General features: G+C 36.7%; 1 protein-coding gene across 10 annotated transcripts in view; it reads right to left on the bottom strand.

Annotated features, from left to right (window-relative positions):
- Nucleotides 1-19188, bottom strand: part of UBR3 (ubiquitin protein ligase E3 component n-recognin 3) — a 117557-nt gene that overhangs the window by 89979 nt on the left and 8390 nt on the right. For 7 of the 10 annotated variants that reach the window (XM_075430523.1, XM_075430524.1, XM_075430525.1 and 4 more), the window contains exons 2-7: nucleotides 13110-13249; nucleotides 12546-12704; nucleotides 10717-10860; nucleotides 10077-10126; nucleotides 5790-5856; nucleotides 1786-1916 (exon numbers count right to left, since the gene is read on the bottom strand). In XM_075430523.1, coding sequence (XP_075286638.1) covers nucleotides 1786-1916; nucleotides 5790-5856; nucleotides 10077-10126; nucleotides 10717-10860; nucleotides 12546-12704; nucleotides 13110-13249 — 691 coding nt within the window. Of the gene's footprint in view, nucleotides 1-1785; nucleotides 1917-3444; nucleotides 3604-4362; nucleotides 4448-5789; nucleotides 5857-10076; nucleotides 10127-10716; nucleotides 10861-12545; nucleotides 12705-13109; nucleotides 13250-19188 lie in introns of those variants that run through there. The other 3 variants (XM_075430528.1, XM_075430532.1, XM_075430533.1) reach the window with 3 other exon arrangements.

Raw genomic sequence — 19188 nt, 5'->3', positions numbered from 1 at the left:
TATATCCCTACAGGTGTTGCTGCTGTTTAAGAATACAACATGATTAAACGGCAAACTAGCTTTTCCTTCATAAAAGTGAAATGGAAGCTTGAAAGATAAAACATTCTTCTAATTCATCCCAAAATGGTATGTTCTCCTGTACACACATAAAAATAACCCTAGTGTTGCTGTGTGATACATTTCCTGCTCTGAGTTTCTTTACTACCGAAAAATACACTTCAGACAATCACAGCAATTAAAATAAACACAGATTCTAAAAGATTTTAAATCTTAGGATTTGTGCTAGTAAGAAAGTTTGTACATAGGAATTAACTGTTTAATCAAACAAAATCTAAAAAAAGAAAAAGGAATGTTTAAATAATCCTTTCATCTGAATATATAGTATTGGTGAGTGGAAAATGGACTATTTCCAGATAAAGGTGGCACCCAGTAGAGAAACCAAATATATGATGGTCTCCATTCTGAGTACATAGTGAAGAAAGATTATAAACATCATGAAAAAAACCACCGAAGACTGTGACATTGTCAAAGGAAAAAATATCCCATGATAATTAAACATTGTTGCTATTACACAGTACAGCAAAAAGGTAAACATAGCAACACTTACCAGATTTCTCCACGTGTTGCCAGCAGTTGGGTGTTTTTACAGGCGGGAGTTTAGCTGACAATGGATCAGGAGAACTGGGTGTCCACACGAGTCTCCAAATATCAAGAAGAATTCAAGCTTCATGGCAAGGGATCATCAGTTAAGAAGTCCTCATGTCTTCTTGCGTCTTAGCTGAATCCAAGACCAAGATGAATCTATGCTGGTATCCCAAATCCAAATGCTGTCTTGACACGGATAGAGTCTTGCTGAAGGCCCGTATCTTGTCCTTTTCTTCCTTGAAAGTTATCTTCATATCCTTTGCTTTGATACAGCAAGCTTTTAAGGGGGCACGAATACAGGGCTGTCCCACTATAAACAGGCATTTTTGAAGAAACCCTCATGCCCGGACTTCAGGATTTCTCGATCTTTGCCTCCCAGCAGGGATTGAGAAGGTGCAAAATCTTGGCATGGCTCAAAGGTGTGACATGATCGAGGCAAAATGTTAAGCCTGACTGCTATGTATACTAGGTCTTGGGAACACACAGAGCAAACAACCAAACCTGGCTGCGCACCAAGATTTAAAACAGGAAGATGACATCCAGTCTCCATGACTCCAGGCCAGGAGACACTTGGTATGGACAACTGCAAAACTCTGTAAGGAAGCACCCAGAAGGCTGCCAAAATCACCTAGGGCATAGCTGCAGCAAAACCACTCACACTGTAATGGCCTATATGGAGAAAACACTGCCTGCTACAACAGTTCCAACAGGAATGAAGTCACCACAGTTATTTACCAGTCATACCACACTACGAATCATTCAGTGCTGATCCACATCTTTTAACTGATAAGAACCATATTTACATGTGTTGGGTTTTGTCCTGGTTTATTTTACTTCATTAAAGTACAAAACCCAACACATGAAAATACGCACTAATAGCCAAAAAGGAAAAAAACAAACCACGAGAACAAAATTAATACTGCTGCTCCAGAATTAGCCATTTTGTTTTGTCCACATTTCTCTTCAAATACTATACACTTTAGACCTTCTAATAAAATACTCAAAACAAGGTAAAAGATCTGCATTATTTTACTGCTTATTATTCAAATATAAAAACACGTGGTCTCATGCAAGGCATAATACACACTAAGTATGTGAGTAAGAAAAGACAGTTAAGTTTTAATGAAGTAAGGCAAGTACCTTATAATCTTGATCTGGCAGCATGTTGAGTAAGAAAGTCACCATCTTCTGTGGAAACTCGTATTTTATTGTCCAAAACAGTAATTCTTCTAGAAAACATTTATGCTTCAAAACATCCATGATAGATTGATCTGCATAAGAGGTTGTAGGAGGGGATGTGTAATGTAATAATTATTAAAACTAAAAACAATGATAGTGCAGTAGCATTGTCTTATGTAAAATTAAGTAACAAAAATTTAAGAACGTCTTAGTGTGCTCTGTAAATAATTTTTTTTTCAAAAACACTGGGAAAATGAACATGGCCAACACTGCACAGCGTCAGAGTCTGCAACAATAAAAAGGAGCTCCCAGAGAAGCCTATGAAAGTTTTCAGTACAGCTCTACCACACAGAGTCCAGTCTTCATTGATTGCATTGAATCGTATCACCTTACTGTAATAGCTCCACTGATTGTAATGAATCACAGCAATCTGCACAACATTTACACAAGCCACTTAATTGAGAGAAACTCTTAGACTACTAAGACTTAGACTACTGCTTAGCTGAAGTTCAAATAGCAAAAGAACAAAATACAATTTATGATTAAGCGATGAGTTCTATCACCTAAGAACACATATTCTGTTTACAAAGCTCTAAACAAGCTAAATAGAGGCAATAATGTATCAGTTACTCTTATTTTTAAAGCAATATACGTACTGATTGACCAACCACAAATTTTTCAGTTCGCTGGGTTTTTTTAATATAAAAATTACCCTAATCAGATAACCAGGCCCTAGCTCCTGATGGTACCAGAAAAGAGAGTCTCATCTTTCCCCATTCAACTCCTGGCGATTCACTCTGCCCCCTTACTCACACAGACAGTACCTCCCTGGGAGTACCTACGTAGGAATCAAGTCATTTTTCCATTCTGTCAGCTGCATTTTCAAGCAGATCAGTTTCCTGATTGCAAAGCTGCACAACCTGACCTCTGCTAGAATAAACTGTTCATGAAGCTATGGCTTGACAGAGCATAAATAATATTAACTCAATTTAAAAAAAATATAAAAATATAAGAACTTTGTCATCATTCTTCATGAAGTTGATTATTTACGATTTAAAACTACAACAGGTATTATTCACTCCCATAATAAAAATAAAAGGACTAAATAATAATAATAATGCTCTTTTATATCTAGAAATCAACCAGATCTGAGGATATCCCCCCCCAATCCCATATTCCAGTGGGACTGTATGAAGTGCTCCCATCAGCACAGATTCAAAAACACTTAAGCTGAAAATCATCTGGCCTTGAAGATGTGCCTATTCACTGAAATATGACAGCTTTAGGGACTGCACTGGATAGCTTTGTGCCTATCCTAAGCAGGATAGGCATTTGTGCTTTTTCTAAGCAAGAATTACCTCCATTTTCCACCATTATCAAAGGTCAGAGTTCGCCAGTCAAGTGACCAATCAGCCCAAAACATCTCAGGAATTGCAAAAGATCATGAGAAACAACAAATAAATTATAGGGATCTCCTCAAGACTCTAGCAAGGCACACAAAGACAAGAATCTGTTTTACTCAATATATTCTACATGCGTTGAAATGAAAAACTACCTTCACAGAGTCACGAAAAATATTTTAATATTAAAATATTTTGTAAAGCATTACATATCACCTACTGCAGCAAACATATGATGATCATTTATGTTCTCTTCCTCGTCTCGTTAAGAAATTGCGCATGTGATTTTACTGCCCATGAAAGCTCGGTAGCCATGCAGACTGAAGTCCTCTGTCCACAGAACAGACAGCACAGATTTAGGTACATGCCAAATGCCCCTGAGTGAGAACACTGGGCATGGAGACAATGACACAACACCTTATCCATCACTGACGTGCAGCTTTCTCTGACACACATCACAGTTGAACAGTGCGTATCAAATTCTTTATACAGCAGTTTCAGGCAGGGACGGAAGAACATATATCCACTTAGACCAGCTACAGAATTTAAGTAGGCAGAATGCTCTTACCCAACTTGGAAAATTTGTCAAGAATGCTGGGACTAACGTGCCCACTCTTGTGAAAAGCACCACATGATTTTAAATTTCTTTCAACAAATAAAAAAAAAAAAAAACCAAAAAACAGTGCCTGTGGGTTTAAAATGGTCTGAAACATCTGGTTTTTCAGATGGATGCAGGTTTCAAAACAGAGTAAAATAAAAATTCTCACAATACTCAGTCCCATACCTGTATCCGTGATCCTCAGTATCAAATCTGTATTTTCTCTAAAGAAACCGTTTATTCATTCGCATTGCCACAAAAGGCCTCATAGACTGCTGTAAACATCTCTCTGAAATATGAGTCTTAGCACTGCAAGATATCCCCAGGATACAAAATAACCCTCTATGAAGACAGCAACACTAAAGATCTAGGATGGGACAGGGAGTCTGCTTATATGGAAAAGGTAAATCTGTTTTTATTCAATACTCAGTTTTCTAAAATTTTCTTTTCATACTCTTATTTTATACCCTATTGGACATAAAATATGAATACTGAAAACTTCAGAAAACTATTCAATATTTAATAAAAACAGATACTTACCCTTCCCCCACTGGCAGACTCCCTCCTCTGGGGCTGATATTAGGAGCTATCAACATCATGAGCACAGTCCATGTTGGGATGCCTCAGAGGGGGAAGACTACAGTCCTGGGGGAAAATGAAATGTTGAATTCAAGTACCACTTTTCCTGAAATGACGCTGCTGATACTGGTTTTCAGATCTGCCAGCTTCTAAACCTGAGCTTCCTCCCTGCCTACTTCCCATAATCAGTTATTATGCATCAGAAAAACAGCATGTTTTTTTCTTATGTTACCTGACTCTAACTTATCTTTTGGACAAGCTAACAGCATCTAGAATTCAAGGAAGAGAGCTTTCCTTTCATGTCTGTAAATTTCCTGCCTTTCTTGAAAACTATCACCTCTTCCACATTATTACTGTCTGCCACAATCTTTCACACACCATTTCTAAGATCACCTCTTAACAACACTGTTGCCAAATCATTTATTTCTCCACTTTTCCAGCTTCCCAATCTTTTTCCTTCAATCTGAAACCCCTAGAAACAATCAATCTTAGTTTCCCATACTCCTCACAACACCTTCATACCTTTTTACTGACTTCACGAACCCTTGCATTGCAAATTCAAGTTCCAAACCTTCACTCCAAAGCCTTCCCAGAAATTTTACTCCAACTTTCACCACAGTTTTTCCACCCGATTGTTCTTTTCTCAAGGCTTGTTCTTTCTCAAAGGTGTGCTTCCTATGTTAGTCTCCTCATACTCATATTAAAAACACCAACAAAAAAAGTATTCTTTATTTAATAATAGAGTTTAAATATTATTATTTAAACACTTTTTAGCACAAAAACATGTCAAGGACAAGCACAGGATAGGACTACCTTGTATCTAGTCTATGGTCATTCTTGAATTGAAACTTACACTGCCTTCAGTGTGAGTACTGCTCGTGTTGGACTAGAAATTGCACAGATAACTGATTTCAATATAGGAAAATAATGGAGTGGTTTCAAAGGAGACTTCATTCAAGTATCTTCTCTTAAACATTACTAGAACAGTACAGAAAGACCAACCAGAACCAGAGAACTATTCTTGCCTGCTGAGAGCACAATCATACTGTACAGTGGCATTAAGAAAAAAAACAGTTAAGAACAAATACATCAAAAATTTCTTTGCTAAGCAACCCTGACAGCCACGCAGTGAAAAGTGAATGAATTTTTAGAGGTCAACTTATGACACAAAGGTGACAAAATGACTGGTTGGACAGAGACTCACTCAAGGGAAATCAAAGTTGCCAATTACCATAATTTCACTTGCTATTCTTTTTTAGACTTTGCTATATTTAATACCTGTCACATGCAGCACTACAGTGCTTGGGAAATGAATGAATATCCCTAGATAATTTTTAAGATAGACATAAAGCAAATATCATAAACTGAGATCAGTACTTTATAAATACCTTTGGTGGTGCTGCTTAGTTTCACCCTCTTGCGCTTGCCCACACCTTGGCTACCATCCTGGTCCTCCTGGGGTAGAGGAAGAGTTTAAAAAATTGATAACTGTATATTTAGAAATTTATTGCCAAGAGATGGTATGCTCTCATAATTCTGCTTTAACTATCAAGCTAAAACATAACAGCCCTGAATACACTCTCTCACCAGAAAAATACTTCTACTGTTTACAGGAACCATAGACTCCGTGCAACTCATTAGAAAAAACACAGTTTTAAAAATTGCCTTTTTTCCCCTACAGGCAGCATTATCATCAGCAAGTTCAGACATCTTCACTTATTTAATTAATTTTGTGATTTTACTTGATTTCTGAAACTGATTGCTACAAAGATGTTTAACACTACAGAATTTCTAACTGCTGCATATACAAGGCTTCACCTTATTCATCTGTAGGGTTTGGGGTTTTTTGTTTAAAAAAAAAAAAAAAAATCAGCCAACATATTAGCTATTACAGTTCGTAACACAGACAGTTAGCTGGACATTTTCTAACCAAGATAAAATTTTGATGCAACAGTAAAGTTTTTTTGACACCTTTAAGAGCGTCAATTGTAATTGTTGAATTCTATTGATTGTTCCCTACAGAATAATGGAAACACTTTACGCAGGCACTTGTCTTCTGAAGCTTTCAAGGCACTCTGCACACAAAACAGTCAAGGTTCCAAAATGCAACGCAAGTCAAAAACATCATCACGACCACTCTACAAAATCTAACACTGGGTGTTAAAAGAGCATGTGACGTTACAGGACTACATCAAATGCTTCATGGATTTTTACTAACAATGGTAGTCCTAATGAAGCAGTGGAAATAAAGAAAGATTCCTATTGGATCTAATAAAATGAGAGATAATTAATGCAGATATCTACTGTTAAAAATAAGTAATCAATATCCTTCTCTAAGCAACTGTTGTATTTTACTTCCAAACTTTGCCAGAATGATAAAGAACCTGATACTTAAGAAGTGATTATCCTTCCTTGGGTAGAAAGATTCATATTTTCTATCTAAGGACTGACCAGAAGTATCATGTTAACGAAAGGTCTGAATTTTCCTATCCTTTCAGTACCCCCATCTGAAAATTCACTTTAAGATGGAGACACATTTGAACTCCTAGGTGTCCTGTGGCCTTTATGAACACATGCTACTTTTGTACTTCAGTTGGGAGCCAGTCCGTTCTCAGGATGTTGCCACTGCCTACTCCTTCATTAGAGGGGCCAAGTACTCTAAAACAAAAATCAGATCTGCTGTTACTATGACATTACTATGAACTGCAGTACTCTGCAATTTAAGTCTCCTGCCCTGAAGAAAAGGAATATAAATTCATGTAGCTAGAAAGTTGATAGCTGGAGGTCTCAAGACGTCTTCAGCAGTCTCAGTTAATTCAGAAAGCTGCTGGAGGGGCCTTAACCAGAAAATAATGCATTTGGGTATACGAATTGCAATTGACATGTTGGATTCTAGCCTCCAACACCACTGCTCTGGCAAACAAAATGCATTTTCCCTTCTACAGTATGAGAAAAATTTAAACATACCAGCCTTCACTGCAACTTTTGAAGTGATTTCACTAAGAACAATTGAGTAACTTATGAGAAACGCTTTCTTGAGAACTCTTTTTTTTTTTCCCTCAATAATGTTAGAGAGTTGGTTTCCATTACTTCAGCAAGGTAGGATTAAATCTTAATGTCAAATGCAGAAGTTTTAATGGCCTTGAGACAGTAAGTGCTAAGTCACATGGTGTCTGGGATAAAGAGTAGGAGAACGAGTAAGCAAATGTAGAACACCTTACTTTCACCCACTAGACAATCCTGTGTAAATATATCTGGATAACAGCAAAGATCCATGTAGGTTTACTTTATATAAAAGAATATTTAGCAATATGCCTAAGGTGTGCCACATCTGTTGTAAATTCAGATAACAAAATTTATTTAATATTACATACTATATATAGACTTTTGTACAATTACATTAAATGGCAATTGGAGTCAATAACTATATAACTGAGTAACAAGGCAGTGCTCAATTTTCAATTTAAAAAATTCAGTGCTCAATAAACTACAAGGGCAGCCAAATAGAGATATCCCATACAAAAAGGTTTATTCATCGGTGTGGTAAAAGTGTTCATGGACTGGGTTTTATTTGACTCCTTGGAACATAATACCTTCTTAAATAGGAGGACAGGTTTACAGATGGCCTTTCTTTCTCCTTTTGCACAAAGGAAAACAGGAGGAAGAAAAGCTAATAAGGGAAACTAATGGTGAGCTCTCTCCAAAATACCACAGGATGGAACACAAAACATTTGAGAAGTAAAGCACAAGTGAGCAGGGGAGGGGAGAAGGAACAACACCCAGAACAAAACAACCCACAACGAAACATATCTCAGGATACATCCATCCTTCAGATTAATTTTTAGCTTCTACAATAGTAGAAGCAAAACTAAATACTGAACTACACAAAACTTTTCAAGCTATTTAGTCCCCTGCAGAAGCACTGCTCTAATCTGTAGCCTATGTAAATTTTGTAATCCAGCCTTTCATCTGTGAAACAAAGCTACCTTTAAGACTTACTTGGTAAGAAAGAACATTAACCTTACTAGATTCATCTTAAGTACCACAGGAAGAAAATCCAGTTAAAAGAGTACTCTTTGACACATTTCTTACTTAAAAAATAGTTGTACTCTGCTATAGGAGATTATAAGGCATAAAAAAAGCTGTAAATGCCCTTTGTAATTTAGGGGGGAGGGCAGGGGAGAAGAAAAGTGATAAAACAAGGCAATTTTTTCCTCATTTCTCTAGGAAGCATTTCTGTACTATCATTTTTCTAATTAGCATTTCAGCCTTCCACCTGCACAATTCTGTTTTGGCTTTTGGATAAAACGACTGGACTTTCAGCAATTCATATTTGTCAAGCAGACCACGATTAAGAAAAATATTATAAAAAATTTACTTCAGAAATTTCATAAACAAAAATCTCTCTAGAAAACAGGTATTTTTAACTAGCAAGCTATAATGCAGTTGCTGCTATTCCTCCCTTTTTTGTTCATAAAACATCTTTTCCTTGGGGAAAAAAAGTATATTTTCCTGATTAAAAAAAAAAAAAAAAAAAAAATCCTTCTCCCTAAAACACATCTCTGTCTCTACTTCCTTCTTGGACTTCTTTCCCAAAAGAAATGTCAGTGCTACCCAGTCTCTCTTCAAACTTGTAACAACTCCAGTTCACTCTCCTCATCACCTATAGGGGTAAACTAGAAAGCAGCATGCTGAGCCTTTGTAAGTTTATCTGAAAATACTACTCGAGCTTATTAACTTGAATTGCCGCCTTCTTCATGGGCCTTGAAAGTGATACTGTCAGCAGTCTTTCATGGGGCGCTTTTTTTTGTCTGTTTGTTTGTCAAGTGATGGTGAAAAAACAACCAGCAATACTTTGAAAAATGCCAAATTATAAATAGCACTGCTGAAAACATAACATATGCTGTTGTGCTCCTGACAGAGGCAAACATGTCATACAACTGTTTTAGACATACACAAACAATTGGTTTACTTCAATACTTGCTCACACAGAAGTCAATGTAAGCAAAAATCCTATGAAAAACTATACTTGACATTATTTGAAGTTTGTTATACTACTCTACCAGAATGGCTTCTAAGGCATACTAGGTGATATTAGGCTTTAAATAGTAAAGCAAAAAAAAAAAAAAGATAATAAATTGATAAAGCAACTCTACCAGAATCTAACTTTCCTCACTAAATTCCAGTTAATTACAGCTCCATCTAAAAGGAGATTCTCTCCTTTTTCTTCCCACTCAATGTGTTTGGTAAGTAAGGTCAAATCTACACACGGGAGTTTATCTACAAAGAAATTCTCACTGCTGCTGTCACCAGTTCAGCTGGATTCTCCAGTGCCAAGACCTGCTAACAGTATTCACAGCATCACATACTTTAAGTTTGCTTTAATCAAGTCCAATTTACTTGATAGTGACTTCTGAACTACCTACACAAGTTTCTTCTACATTACATACATAAATTAAATTCAAATAGTATTATCAAAACTAAGGATTTTCAAGAGATCCTTAGCAAATCAAAGGCATGAGAGCTATTCCTTTATATCCCCGTTATTTCTAATTATTGAAATGGAGAGAATATGTGGTAGATAGAAGAGTTAAGGTTTGTGGGATTTGGCTGCAAGCACTCTCTCCATTTAATATTCCATTGCAGTTAATTATAATCTTTAAAAACAGTCTCACCTCATCTGAAGAATCCCCTTGTCCTGATGTTGCTGTAGCACCTGCTAAACCTTTTGAAATAAAAAAATTCAGAGATTCCTTTCATAAGTCTTATACTGAAAAGAGTATTTTATGATATTTAATGAGCCGGTATGAAAAGAAACACTACATTAATTTTCTTTAAAAGATACACAGCAGTGGACTGAGAAGTTGGAGTTAAGATTTCCAAGCAACACAAAATTAGGGATTTGTGAGTATGTTCCATTGCAGAACTTCAACATACTGAGTTAACGGAGACATGTTCTTTCAGAAATTGCAAAAAACTCGGACGGCCTTCAGTGATCAAAAAAATCCACAGCACTTTTGTAAGAATAGGTGGCTTAACTTCACTGCAGTGACAAAATTCCACTACGAGCAATTTCATCTTGCCTACTCAAATTCCACTAATTCTATGACTGGGAAACGATGCTTAGTATATTAGCAACAAAAAGTTAGTATGTTTAGCTTTGCTGATAGAATTGAGTCCTGTAATTTGGTGGTGCACTATATAACAGGTAATTCTTTTAGTTTATTTAAAAAAATATTAATGAAACATAAAGAACAGTTTATATAAAGCCCAGCAATAATCAAGTCTTCTCTTAAAATATTTTTCTACACAAACCTTGAACTGCTAATGTGCTAGTTCCAGCTCCTTGTTCCTGCATACCGCATGCAATTTTATCCTCAGGAAATGCCAGTCCAGAGCCTTTCAAAGCAATGAGGTACTTTTCATGACTTTTCTTTGCACATGCATTCTCTCCAACACCTTGAATATATACGTAAAACAGCACTGAAGTACAACAGATACTTGGTTCATATACTTCATTTTCTATGTAAGCAATCTAAAAAATGGTTGACAATGTTTTAATAAGCTGTACAACTATGAGATGCAGAAGCTAAAAACTTTTTCCAACTGATAAACTGAAATCCAAAAGACCAGAAACCTTCTCAGTTTTTTCCCCTGCACCATAGTGTTTTTATTCTAAATGATGTACTTTGTTTCTATTTTACCAGCACTGCTACCATTAACACTAGGGCAAAACAAGGATTGTTTGGATATTTCAAAACAGTTGGTTTTAGACAGAAAGGGCAGGAGCCTATGACTTTCAGTGGAAAAAAAAATAAACCAACAAAAAACCAGTAATGTAATATGCCAGATATAATTTCTAATATTTGAAATTATTCTTTCAAAGTTCAAGATTTGACAGCTGCAATTAACAGAGACTATTCATAAAGGTATCATCATTTCAACTGTTAGATGAAGCAAAGTCACACTGCATGCTCAGCATGTAAAATTTTCCACAGAGAAATTGACTAAAAACCCCAAAACATTTGTTATTTAAGAAAAAAAAATAAACTTTAGAGGAGCAAATTGTATGAAGTACTTTAGGAAAAGAAAACATGAAAAAGGTGGCAGCATCTTTTTAGCTGTGCACCTTTTGCATTCCAAGTCAGAAGGGCAGGTTTTGCTCTAAAATCCCTTTCTTTGCTTTCCCTAGCCAGAAACTGTACCTACTCAGACACACACATTCTCCATTTCAAGAGTCCAAATAAGAATGCCTTACTTCCCATTCCCCATCCACTTTTCTATCTCAGGAAATCCATCACATATAGGAAAAGAAAAGTCATTAAATTTCTCCCATTCAAATATTATTAAATAGGAGAGAAAAAGAGGAAGAAAATACAATACAGACAATTGTCCCTGAGGCAGCTTTCCTAAGTGTTTCTCCTTTCAAAGATTTGGAGATTGCCTGTTCTTCAACTAGCTGCTGCTCAAGCCAGTTATGGCAACTTAAATCTGCACTGATTACTATTTATTCCATACCTATGCAAAGGACTCAAAGACGACACCTTCTAATCACAAGAAAATAAGATGGAGTTAATTTATACTAGGTGGTTTGGCTTTAATAGTGACTGCCCAAATTTTCAGATTCATTGTGATTTGGTACAGGATGGAACTGGGGAGAGGGGGAGGTGTTTTTAAGAAAAAAAAAGAAAAAAGTCTTTGCACAGTCATGCAGGACGGACAATGGTGTTTTGCCATTCAGGTCTCCTCCAGTAATCTCTGTGATAGCAGATCCCAAAATAAGTTAGACATATTCCACTTTGAATAAGCCTGATATGCCTCATTTCGAAGTTCCAAGATACCACGTTTGCATCACTTTATAGAGAATGGCTGTATTACAAAAATTATTTTGAAACAATGTATCTTTATACAGTTATCTGGGACACAGAAGGTAAGAGGTTTGCTCTTACAGGTCTTAATAACAAATGTTACAGAAGCCCACTTCTGTTCCATCAACAACAAAAAAATATCCTTAAGAACATGTATTTTTCTGGGGTTTGAGAGGTCAAATAAAAACATGCAGAAACGTAAGTGATGAAGAATTTAAGGGTATAAGTTTTGTTTATCATCTGAAAATTTAATTATTAGAAATAACACAAACATACCAGAACTAAGATCTTTGTAGAATTGTTGGCTAGTCAAAACCTGGGTAAGAACTGATCGCATCGCTCCTCCCATTTTGGTCAAGTCTTCTAGAAAGGAAACATGAGGCTCCAAAACCTGGAGAATTTTATGAAGGTCTTTCTCTGATGGTAGATCAAGAGCTGAAAACCACATGACAAGAACTTTTGGTGTAAATGTAATGTAATTTGGCCAAGACCTTCACAATGCAGAACAGCTATGACCACCACAAAAGAAATTAAATTATATATTCATAATGCTCTAAAATTCACATGTACAAGTTTCAAATTAATCCTGATTTCATTTTCTGGAAGAGCTCAACACAATGCTAGGTAACCCTTAAAACATATTTAAGAAGCTCTTCAGCAGAGAACAAAATCAAATTGCCTAGACAGGCAGTAACTCTATTAGGAAAAGCAGCACAAAATTCAGTTGATATAAACTACAGACAGAATTCACGTATTCATGTACTGTGTCTTCACAGACTGCAAAGCAAGAGTCAGCAGCATGGTAAGGTATGCTAGATACATGCAAATTTAAAAACATACCAGGCTCATTATACCCCTCTCTTAAGTGCTGAATAAGACTAAAGATGAACTGTGGAAGAACTAATTCTGACATCATCAACAAGGCTTTCGGGACACATGGAACATTTGAATTTGACTTAATCCGGTGTCTTTTACAAAACCTATAAAACAGATGAGAAAAGCATTAACCAAGCACAGCTCAGCAGAGTTAACATGTATTAAGAATACTATTACTTTTTCCATTTTTCAAAGAGTATATACTTTTACATTAAACATAGTGTGGAAATGGTATTCTGAAACTCCAACTACTACGTTCAAACTCATTTTATTTCCGAGTCCAGCAAATTATAAAGGTGCTGAATTTTTTTCCCTTCTCCAAGTTCAAATATCTAACATCCCAGTTTCTTCCCATACGTGTTAGAAGCACCTTCCGTTGAACAATCAGAAGAACATTGAATTTTCCTTTATCAAGACATACACCCCAATTTCTAAACAGACTAACCGAAAACATCAAACTAAACCAGTTCTCCTTTCTGTGAAATAGTCAGAGGCTGGCTCGATTCTTCAAGTCCTCATTCAGATTATGACTTTTTAATGTCTTTTGATGTTAATAAAAACAACTTCCAAAAGCAAAAGAGTTTGCAGGATCAGTATTTATTTCAAATGTATAGCAACTAAGATTTACTTATCAAAGGAAGGCAGAAACACCCTGGAAAAACTGTGCAATTTTTTTCATTTAAAAATAAAAGAAAACATTTATTCTTTGGAGAATTCCTGTGTGGTAGTAGTTGAGGCTTGGCTAACGCACAATGACATGAGGTTGAGCCAAAATCCATTAGAGCAGACAGAATGCTTTCCCACTGACTTAACACAAGCCTGATTCAAGAGTTACTGAATACTTTCCTGCTCCCAATCTATTTTTACAAAAGGACATTTACCAACATCAAAGAATTACTTAATAAAGAGTCTAAAAACACATCATACAAGAGTAAACTTTACTGGAAAGATTCACTAGATCTTATCAATAATTTTTCAACATAAAGACACAAAAATGGACTCAGCTTTGTTTGAATATGAAAATTGTTTTCTAAATTTATTCATCTCTTCACTATATTTGCTATGCTGTATTTTGCAGGAGAAGCCTGCTTTCTACAACATAAGCCTTTCTTCTTTGAGGACCATTAAAGTATCAAGTATCACCTCCAAGAGCAGAAGGAAACTGAAGAAAACCACAAAGCAAGTATCTGAACTTAGGACACACACACACACACACAAAAAGAGGATACAAGTCCAGCAATTAAGATGGCATCTTCACAAGACTAAGTGCTTCTCCTTTGCTCTTACATATTAGAGATGACACTTTTTATTAAGAAAAGGTAAACACAGACAGTACTAGCCAGATGATACGCAGTTTGTACGTACAGCCTATCCATTCCTGGAGGGGAAGAAGTGCTGACAGAAAGCGTTCAGTGATGACTGACAGCTTTCTGTTAATCAATGCACAAATGGATGGGTTTCACTTTTGTCACTCATTTTTGCAAATTATATTCACAGAAATTATGAAAATCATTCACTTTTTAACTTTTGTCATTCGCTTTTGTCTTGTTCACATACAGAAACCTGAACTGCCATAAATCTCAAATTCTCAATCTTGATCTATGCTGCAATATGGTACCTCATCTGTTATCTCAAACGTATTTGGTTTCCCTTTCACCACTATCCTTGCAGGAAGAGATCAAAGGTAAATAAAGACTTCAAGGACACATAAGGAAAGAATTACTATGCAGTGTGTTTTAAAACCTTTTACCGGTCCCTCCTGTATATTTTGCATTCAGCCAAAAGACGTTTTCATTGGTTATGATCTCAAACTAAGTGAGCCACAGTAACAAAACTCACACGTAAAGTCACTTTGAATCCCAGCTTCTGCTAAGCACATGGCTTCCTTCCACAGAAAACAAAAAGCTCGGCTCCCCAAGAAGCCTAAGCCAGCATACCACTTGTGAATCAACCTATGGATTAATTATCCCAAATTTAACATATCCTGCAGCTGAAGGTTATGAATCATGTCTTCTCCTGAGATATTCAAGAAAGCACAACTGACTTACAAAGTATGCAATTACTCCTATATTAATACAGGTTCTGGAAAATCAAGGAAGAATCCATCCACTTAACTGTAAGGAAATGTCCTTTCACTAACACATGCACAAATCACAGCAGTTCCAAACAGAGAACAATTGCTAGATAACAGGCCCTAAACCTTAAAGTAGGAACACCAATATCATTTTACAAGATGAGCCATATTCCGTATTGATGGTTCAAAGGCTGCAGAATTGAAGTATTGTCTGAAATCAATATATTATCGTGCTGTTCTTAATTAAAGCTAGAAATGTGTACAGGGTAGGCATCCCAGAATATGTCCTTACTGACATGACCTGCGACTGGGCAAGCTATTGGCCATCCTGAATTTTAACAGCAAGAATTAACCTAAGCCACAATGATCCAGAAAGCCAATGCTCGGATTTTATTATTTACAAATCAAGGTGATCTGTAAAGAAATCTTACTGAGCCCAAGTTTGCAACATTCACCCATGAGACTCTCTTTTACGCTGAGTTACATAAAACCAATCCTGCCACTGTGTGGTACACCCACAATCCTGAAATACTGATACTCTGTTCCACTCAAGGCTCTACTGCTCTTACAGAGTGCTATGCAATTCTTCTACAAGTACTGACCAAAATGCCAGACAATGACTTTGAAGACCTTCACAGTTAAAACAGCAGCTGTTTTAACTAAAAAAGAGCCAGAACCCGAAGCTGTGCCAAGAAAGAAACAAGCTGAAACTTCCTATACAGGCAGAAAGAGACATCTGTGACAAACGTCTCCAACGGGTTATACAGTCGCTGGACAGACAGCAGACATAACTATGCCATGATCAGCTCCTCCTACTTCTAAAGAGCTTCCTACCACAGCATCAGCTAAAGAGTTGTCCGTCTACATAAATGTACATTTCTAAATGCTCCTGAGACTATGAAAATAGGGATTTAATGGGCAACAAAAAGGAGCATTTTGCAAATTTCTCCTGGCAACACCAAACCTCGGAAATCCACCACTTGGAGCAGGGAGAAGTCTCCAACAGGGGGTAATGGAAGGTGGACATAAGCTAGCTATGAAATACATTTTTTCTGAAGAAGCTCAAGAATAAAAATAACTACGGAGAGGAAGACCAACTAGATAACTGACAGATCGTCTTGATTTAAGATTTATTAGATTTCAGTATTGCATAATACTTTTTCCAACAAGCCTGCAGTTCCTGTTTAATCTTTAGTACTTCATATTTCTTGTGCTGCAGTCTTCCTTGTAAATATTTTTACTATTATACTACAATAAGCTTTCTGAAGAGGAATATTTCAGCGAGCGTGCCAATTCATTAGCCAGAGATTGTCAAGCCCTACCTCACTGAAGGTGTAACATGGAAGTACTAACATACAGGTCTACGAGGAGACAAAATCCTAATCTTTTTTCCTTATTCTTTTCTCTGATTCAAAAGCATATTCAAGTTCTTGTTTCCTATGCAGTTTCCTACCTTTGAAACTGTTTTTTTCACAAAAAGACAAGGCTAATTTCAGCAAAAGGAGAGAGTATCACAGTAACTTGGAATTAAATAAAAACAGAGCTTTAACAATCAATCTTCTCCACGTGATTTCAAATATAATTCCTGAATTTTTTTATGCAGCATTGATATCTCACTTGTAAGATGTAGCAGAATATTGTTGACATCTACAGGAGTAAGGAATACAATGTATTTTTAACATAAGCAACATTAACATCTTCTGAGCAACCTTCACTTTAGACTTTCCAGATTCATTCTGTTCTCTCCTATCACTCACGTCTTTAATAATTCTACCATGAATTTCCAAATGTATTTCAGAAGTGGTTTCAGGTGCAATAACTCTTTTCCTTTAGGCTACAGTTTCACAGCTGCTTAAGTTGAAATAGGTCAGTCCTGCCACTGTTCTGTCTTCAGCCCTCTTCTTTATTCCAGCACCGCCACTCGACTGATCCTGTATTAAACCAGCTCAGAAGCTAAGCTAGCAGAAGTTATTTACTTAAAAGAAAAAAAAAAGTCACGGGGCCAGCTTAAATCCACCAACACTCACAGATCTGCCTCCTTGGAAATCACACTGAAATCCTTGAATCGTCCTGCCATCACCCCTTTCCTCGTTCACCTGACAGGCAGCAAAACACAAACCCAGCAATGCAGGAGGATGCCGTCTTGAGCAACCAGCGGATCAGGCAGACACAAGGCTCACTGTGAAGCCAACTCCTCTTCTTCAAAGGAGAATTTTTAAACTTCCTCAGTTATTACAGTAGCTGATAAATGCCTTCAGTACCAGACAGACCACACCTTTACAGCTTTTGAACATTTGCTCAGCACTCCTTCCAGTACATCCCACAGCATCTCAAGTTTCAGTTGCGTTCCAGAAACTTGACATAAGTTCATGCATACATAGAGGGACTATTTTTACCCTCACTTTTCTCTCGCTATTTTGTCCCCTGCCTTCCTACGTTTAAAAATAATTTGGTTTAAACTGGATCATAAAGCTGTCATAAGAAGGAATTCCATTTTCACAAGCCTTACAGTACTACAGCACTATGAGCACCTGACTCCAACAGACAGTTTTAGGGACAAGAATCTGGGACCAAAGTGACAGGACCCAAGTGGAAACTACTGGAAATCAATTCCTAAGCAAAGAAAGTAAACCTCAGGCTAATTCTTCAATTCAGTAACAATGTCATATCCAAACTGAGCTTTTATTTAAGACATTACACACATTTCATACTGTATACTGCATGACTGCATGTCATGTAATGTTTCATAAATTATTCAAACAAAATGAGTAAGTTTTGTAAATAAGAATTCAACACACACTTTAAAAAGGGTATGCATTTTGTCCTCACTGTAAAACTAACACGGAAATACTGTTCTTATGTACACTGAATCTACAAAATAGATGTAAGATGCAAAATATTTTTTGAGTACTACAATTGTCTCTCAGAGTTCTTGTGAACTCATTTTTCATTCTTTATGTACTGGTAAAGAGCGTTTAAATGTTTTTTTCCTGTTTTGCAGTTCATTAAAACAAATCTTAATTCAAAACAAAATATAACTTGCATAATCAGGATTAGAAAATCACCTTGATGAAAAAGGACTTTGATATATTGTAGCCTTGCTTTATGTAAATCCACTGTCCCTAACCAACAAACACGCACAATGGTAACTCTGAAGAAATGCAGAGAAATAAACTAACTGTTCCTCTGAAAAATAAGCTTTGCATGTTTCCACCCTACACCCTAGTAATTAAATTTCAATAGTTAAATTCCCTTCACCTGCAAAACAGGCTTCCAGAAGTGAATCAGCGCGGTACTGACTTCAAGGTCTGAGGAGTGACAGCTCTTCTGCTCTTTAAGAAAGCTGCAAGCTACAGAGGAGTTCAGAGAGAAAACTGAATACTTCCATTTCTGCTATTAAGGGCTGCGACAAGAAGCAAAGCCAACTGGAAAGATGTCAGTTTAACCCTTGTAACCAGGAAAGCTCCAAAGCAGACACACTTGAGTCAGTAGTGGAGGACAATGAAACATGGCAGAAGAATTAATGGGCTTCTCAAGAAGAAAAAACTCAGAACGCCTTAAAGTACATCCTTCCAGGCTCTAAGCCTTCATGACGAAGCTGTTTGGCCAGGTTAGGAGGCTAGAAATCACAGATCAGACTCTCAGAAGTTATTCCAATCCTTGCAGAACAGCAGGAAGAGAGGCAGTGAGTCACCAGAAGCTCCCTTGGTGCTCGGTGCTACACTGAGCCCCCTTCAGGGAAGCAAGCTCTCCAGTTCAAAGAAAAAGCAGATGAACAAGTGATGCAGAAGAGCATTTCTACTGTTCTGTTAGTCCTCAGATGTAAACATTTGTATAGTAGATAAAACTACAATGAGTTTCATTGGTATACAAGTACCCACTATCAAGGAGAAACAGCAGATTCGGCAGTTTCAATTGTAAGACCTTAGAAACACAGTGAGAATGAGAAGGAACAGACTTCTGAGTAGA

Source organism: Opisthocomus hoazin, chromosome 9 (genome assembly GCF_030867145.1).
Source record: "Opisthocomus hoazin isolate bOpiHoa1 chromosome 9, bOpiHoa1.hap1, whole genome shotgun sequence".
NCBI classification, from domain to species: Eukaryota; Metazoa; Chordata; class Aves; order Opisthocomiformes; family Opisthocomidae; genus Opisthocomus; species Opisthocomus hoazin.
This window is presented reverse-complemented; position numbering and strand designations above follow the sequence as displayed.